This window comes from Polistes canadensis, unplaced genomic scaffold (genome assembly GCF_001313835.1).
Source record: "Polistes canadensis isolate GaletaPanama2010 unplaced genomic scaffold, ASM131383v1 scaffold_311, whole genome shotgun sequence".
NCBI classification, from domain to species: domain Eukaryota; kingdom Metazoa; phylum Arthropoda; class Insecta; order Hymenoptera; family Vespidae; genus Polistes; species Polistes canadensis.
Genome location: NW_014569858.1, coordinates 58026 through 64466, shown reverse-complemented (window position 1 = coordinate 64466; position 6441 = coordinate 58026). Strand labels below are relative to the sequence as shown.

The 6441-nt window shown below is 27.7% G+C and overlaps 1 protein-coding gene across 1 annotated transcript; it reads right to left on the bottom strand.

The window, feature by feature from the left end:
- Positions 1-552: 552 nt before the first annotated feature.
- Positions 553-5761, bottom strand: LOC106791480 (zinc finger E-box-binding homeobox 1-like). The gene is made up of 3 exons (XM_014757126.1): positions 5615-5761; positions 5048-5260; positions 553-4619 (listed from the first exon to the last, which is right to left on the bottom strand). The coding sequence occupies exons 2-3, from the start codon at positions 5123-5125 to the stop codon at positions 2574-2576; spliced, it is 2124 nt and encodes a 707-aa protein (XP_014612612.1). The 5' UTR covers positions 5126-5260; positions 5615-5761; the 3' UTR covers positions 553-2573.
- Between the last annotated feature and the right edge of the window lie 680 nt (positions 5762-6441).

Below are 6441 nucleotides of genomic sequence, written 5' to 3'. Positions count from 1 at the left end.
TTCATTTATTTTTTTTAAACGATCAACGACACTTTTATTGTCACTATACTGTGACAATTTAAACGATATCCGTGATATCGCATATATATATATATAGATAACTTTATTATTATTATTATTATTTAATATTTTAAACGAGAATTTTTTTTTTAATTACTTTTTTTTGGGGGTGGGGGGGGGTTTCTTTCTTTGCTATCACGTTAATCATTCTAAACGAGAGATGGATGCATGGTGTATTTAAGATTTTAATTTCTTATTTTTCCTCTTTTTTTTTCTTGTTTACTCATTATTTTTTCTCTCCCAGTCAAATGTTAATTCGAAATATAATAATATAAAAATAATAATAATAATAATAATAATAATAGTAATAATAATAATAATAATAGTAATAATAATAATAATAATAGTAATAATAATAATAATAGTAAATAGTAATTTAGGATAACACTGACATTAAAGTAAAAACAATTGGCAATATATTTACGTAGTCATAATATGTAAATATGGAAAATATTCTGCACTTTTTTCGTATTTTTATTTTAAAACAGACTATATTTGTTAGGAACATTTACGATTTAAAAGGCACGTGATATTTTATCAGATCTTTTTCTTTAGTTTTTTTAAAAATATTTTTTAACGTGTGTATACATTTGTTTATATATTTTGAATCTGATAAAACATACTAAATGCATAAACTTTGTTTTATGCATTTTTTAATGATTACAATAGAATAAGAATTTGTTCGTATATCTTTTTTTCTACGTTAGACAATGAAATATCTTTTTAAATATTTACAAACAAAATTCTTTCTAGTCTTTCGGTTATTAGTCATACATTTAGTAGTTTTGTAGTATTACAAAATTATATTACATAAATCGAAATAATATAAGCCAAAATATTGCATTTAACTCTTTCGTTACTAGCAACCCATATACGGGTTGTCTATGCAAAGACTGATCCATATAAGGGTCTTACCATGCGACGATTTGTATACGTGAAACGATACTTGTGCTGAAGCATGCTGTAACAAAAGGGTTAAATGGGTATGTATATATATATACTTTTATACTTCTTTACAATCATAAATTATAAATTCATTCTCTCGCTGTACATTTTTTCTTTCTTTTTCTTTTTTTTTCTTGTATATATTATAAATTAACACACTTATATTTGTTGCGATATTGCTACTTTTTGTTGTTATATATAAGACTTTTTTCAAGAATAAGTGATTATACAAGTGTATACATGAAAGATGAGCACACTTCTGTATCCTTGTATATATATATTACGCATTAAACATATAAAAATATTACATGTGTTATCTTTTACAATTTAAATATATATATATATATATATATATATGTTTTGTTCATAAATATGAGAATACATATGTTCTGGTCTTCTAATACCATAAAATGCATTCAAACAAGACCGACAAAAAATATAAATTGTAAGGAGGAAGAAAAATCTATGTTATAATGTATTATATACTACTTATTTGCAGCACATTTTTAAACTTGTGAAATATTAAATTGAATATTAAATTTAAATCATAATAGTTTATATATGATAGTCAAATAATAGCACCAAAATATTTACATTTTTTAAATATTAAAAATTGTTAGAGTTGTTTGAACATTGCTCGTAATATTACAAAAAATACTAACGAGAAAGAAAAGCCAATAAAACGTCACTTAGATAATCTGTGCGTTAAGTGATATGTATATCTACTAACATTCTATATTCAGTATATATGATTAGAGTAATATTTATACACCGGTCGATGAGATGTGCTCAAATTTATCATTAGACATTATGTTTGCATCGTTCTCAGAAAATTTTCAAGTAAGACTAAATTTCATACAAATAATATATTATTTAAAAAAAAAAAAACCATAAAGGGATACTATCTTTCTAAATAAAAATTTAAATAAATGAAATATATGGTAAATAATTTTAGCAAAGGTGGCCATCTATCACAGTTCACACAATTTATACAATCTATCTCTAATTGTAATTCTTATTTTATAAATAATACTCGGCTAATCCGTAATTCATTAAAGGCTACTTAAAATTACAAAAAATACATTTTTCATTCTACGATTCTCTCTTTCAAAAAAAAATAATTTAGTAATTTTTAATTTCATAATAAAAATATCGCACGTGCCACTGCTACTGTGGATTGCTGCTGCTGCTGCAAAGCTAACTATAACAATAATCAAGAAAATTAGAATTTCTTCCATTAGTAAATGTGCTTCTCATGCTGAAAAAATATGTGTGATTTATTTAGAAGAAATACTAATTTTTAATGTCTTACTCTCTTTGCAGCAGAATCATATTTGAAATAAATAATCATAGTAATCATAGTACGCGTTTACATTAATCGTTTATTTATTTTAAAGAAATATCATTTCATTAAAAGCATTAAGCTTCATGTAGCCTTTATAAAAGTTTTGGCATGGAATGTGATTTGTTTATTTATAGAGAATATATTCTATCAGGGTGATGATTAACATTCAAACATTATACTATAGCTTGTGGTTCTCATTAAATTTCATTTCTTCTCGATTTTATTACGGAAGAGAATCAGCACCATTTACCTTAATGCCATTAGTTTCTCCTAAGGAAACTTTTTTTTGTTTTTCTTGCTTTTTTATACTTTTTTTATTAGCATCAAGAAGCTTCGTGCCTGTACCATTAACACATTTTTCTTTACTTTTATTACAAAGATCATTCGAATTGTCATGATTTTTTTTTCCTACTTTTTTAATCTCCTTACCTTCTAATTCTGTATCCGTTGTATTATTAATATCAGTTTCTTTTTGACTATTACATTTCTGTTTATTAGAATTAAGATCATTGACGGTTGTAACTGAAATGTCATTTTCATCACATTTGTGTGAATGGATTTTCATATGTTTGTCGAGTGATGAATACGAAGTGCAAATGAAATCGCAATCATTGCAACTAATGCTCTCGTCCTTATGATCATTTGTTACATGCTTTTTTAGATCATATCTATTACTAAATGACTCTTGACATAATCTACATGTAAAAGCTTTCTCACCACTATGCATAGCAACGTGAATTTTGAAGTACCAGTCCGTGCTGAAGTGTTTGTTGCAATAATTACATTTCAAATCTTTTTTACGGTTTCTTTTTCGTACATTTTTCTTAACTCCTGACCGTTTACGCTTGGGTAATTCTTCTTTTTTAGGATTTTTTACTGGATTGCTACTTGGCTTGACTATTGGTTTTGGTGATACAACAGGCTTTATATCTGGTACAGTTAAAGCTGGTACTGTTAAAGTTGGTACAGTTAAAGCTGGTAATGAATTATCTGCCATAATACAAAATTTTGGAATACCTTGCGTTTGATGTAGTAACGACGGCTGTGTTATTAAGTTAGTTATTGGTACAACACGAATAGGAGTTATAAATGGTTTAGAATTAAGGGATGAAGCTGTAATAATATGAGATTGCGATAACAACCAATCATTCAATGATATAGATTGTACGCAGGTTTGAGGTGGATTAGTCAATGTTATTAATTGACTTGGAATCGTAGTAGTCGAAGTATTCATTAGAGGTATGCTGTTTGGCATATATGTTACATTAGTTTGCATAGCATTAGTTTCGTTAGAACCTGCATTTTGACTTAGAACTATATTTTGCTGTGGAAATGCCAGAGGTATATTAGGTAAATAATTTGCAGAGATATTACCGATGTTATTCGTTTGTTGCTGATTAATTTGGTTAGACGAGGAAGTTACAGTCATGCCAGATTGATTAGGAGACTGTGTTTTAGGAATAATTATTAATTCATCATTTTTTCTTAAAAAATCCATAGCACGATTATATCCTGTTATTGGATCCATATAATCTTGTTTCTTTGCTTTTGCATCTTCTACCATTTGCAATTCTCTTTCGCGCATTCGTTCTTTTAAAAGTTGCGTGCTATTTATTTTATTATGTCTGTATTCATTCCGCCTTTTGCAATTTTTATGATGTATTCGAGATTTTAGTGTTTTCAATGTAATACCACAGATATCACATATTTTATATTTATCGAATCTGTTTAATCTTATAATTGCTTTACGACAACGATCATGGTCGATACTTAATGCATCACAAGAACTGTTCTTACAATGTTTCGACACAGGTGCATCTATTTCACTTTCTTCTATATTAAAAGCTAACATAAGAGATATTCCATTGTTATCTATACACTGTTCAACAATAACATCACAAGTAATGTTCTCGCAAGGTTCACAGTGTCCACAATCCTTCTTCTTTCTTCTGATAGGTAGCAAGGAGATTTCAGATTTTCCTTCTGTTTTTGAAGGTAAAAGATTTTCATCTTCCACATTTTCGTCTTCCACATTTTCGTCCTTATTTGATTTAATAGAAAGTATAGTTAATTCTGATTGTTTGTTTTTACTCAAATCCGAGTGGGTACCATTGTTTTTATTTCCATATACACTTGTAGAGATATCAACAGTACTTGAGCTGATAGCATTTGATGTAAAATTTGATTTAGGTTGAGTATTCACTGGAACTGTCTTGATAATAATATTAGGCTGATTGAGAAGCCGTCTTACTGGATCTGACTGTAATATCTGCAAATTATAAACATTGTTATAGTAAATAATATTTGAGTACATGGAATATATCAAATGTAAATCATAGTTGATCTATTAACACGTTTGCTACTGGTGTCACATATCTGCGACACATCTATTTTCATTAAAAGTCGAGCATTGCACATTTGTGGCAGTAATTAATGTAACAAATAAGTTTACGGCTGTGTGTAGAAACTCTTCTTCGCATTATAGTAAGAAACACGTTAATTAATCATATGAGTCCCAAGCAGCACAATCACGTTGTTAAGATTTCTTGTTGAAAACATTACGTGATCGCATAGCTGGGCATTTGTCAACACAATTTTTCTAAAGACTATGGACGTAAATGGATCATCAGTAAATTATTGTTACGCTTACATGATAGCATCCCCTTTACATATTGAAATATTTGAATTAACACTTACTTCAGATAAAGTCTTCTCAACATTATTAGATGGTAATGTATTTAAGCTGATAAGTTGTGGCAGTGATGTGTATGCCATATTAAACACAAAATACGCACAGATTTGGATTTCTGCAAGCACTGCGATTGTGATTAGTGATCAGTGACTTAGAAGAAGAAAAATATTAACAATTATTTAAATTGTTAAATAGACTGCTAATCCCTCGAGTTCTTTCTGAAAAAAAAATAGGAATTAAACCACATTTTACTCTGTTAAAAAAGAATAGGTTAGTTGATTAAAATCATTCTTACTAAGATAAGCGCATAAAAAGAAAAATTGGAAGATATTTAATAAGCATAGTGATTACAGTTAAATAAGCTATTTATTATCTACGATCAACGTAAATTAACAATTATAATTGATAACAAAGAAGAAGCGAATAATAATCCAAGAGTCCTCAAATGTAATTTGATCGATTTGTTTTATTTTTTCTTCTTTTTTATTTAGCATCTTTTTTGCGAAACATAAAATTTTTTTTCTACTTTTCATATAAATCGATTTAAAAAATTAATAAATGAATCAACATACCTCAAGAAAATATTAACGAATAATCGTATTGTATATCTACATTTCACCATAATTACCGGCAATCGTAAATTACCAGAAGCCATTTTATTAATGAAATATTCATATTTACACACGATCGTCAATGTGACAGCTTATGACATAGCCAAAGGTAGCCGTTTAATCGGCTCTGATTGGACGCGGTTTACTTCCAGCGTCATCTACACCAAATCGAATATTATCTCGGAACTAATATCGAAATAAATCAAACGATTTATAGTTTTATTCTTGAAGTTAGAAGACGTACATATAATTATTTTAATAATAATATAATTGTAAATAAGTAAAATAGTCACATTTTTATTTAATTAATTATGCAGTATTTTGTTTTAAAACTGTTTTTAATTAATATTTAAATTTTTGTTTTAGTTTCAGTACTAATCCTGTGATTTAAATTAAAAGAATTTAAAAAGAAAAATTGTCAAGATCATTTTTTGGCTATATTTTGTTAAGAAGTTAAGTAAAATATATTTTCAATATTTATAATACATATTTATAATGTACCCAACTTACTCATGCAAATGTCGATAAGATCGAATGCAGAAAACTGCAATGATAAAGAAGTAATAGTATATATATTCTACGAGAGAGGTCCTTAGTATGAAATATCTTAACATGGCGGAATTTCAAGTTGTTCTTTGCGATGGGGACGATGGTCTTATAGGTCCGATATTATTATTGTTATTTGGTTGTACCATGACCTCCTTTTACACAACGCTTCGTGCATTCGTACTAACCGATCGTGAAAACATCATGCCGAATAGGTAAATTCTAATCATTTGCTAATCAAA

What these genes read in the sequence shown, in the direction of transcription:
- LOC106791480 (XM_014757126.1), bottom strand. Translation starts at nt 5,125, where the DNA reads ATGGCATACACATCACTGCCACAACTTATCAGCTTAAATACATTACCA. An exon ending in TTGAGAAGACTTTATCTGAA is followed by an intron (nt 4,620 to 5,047) that starts GTAAGTGTTAAT and finishes TATAATTTGCAG; the next exon opens with ATATTACAGTCAGATCCAGT.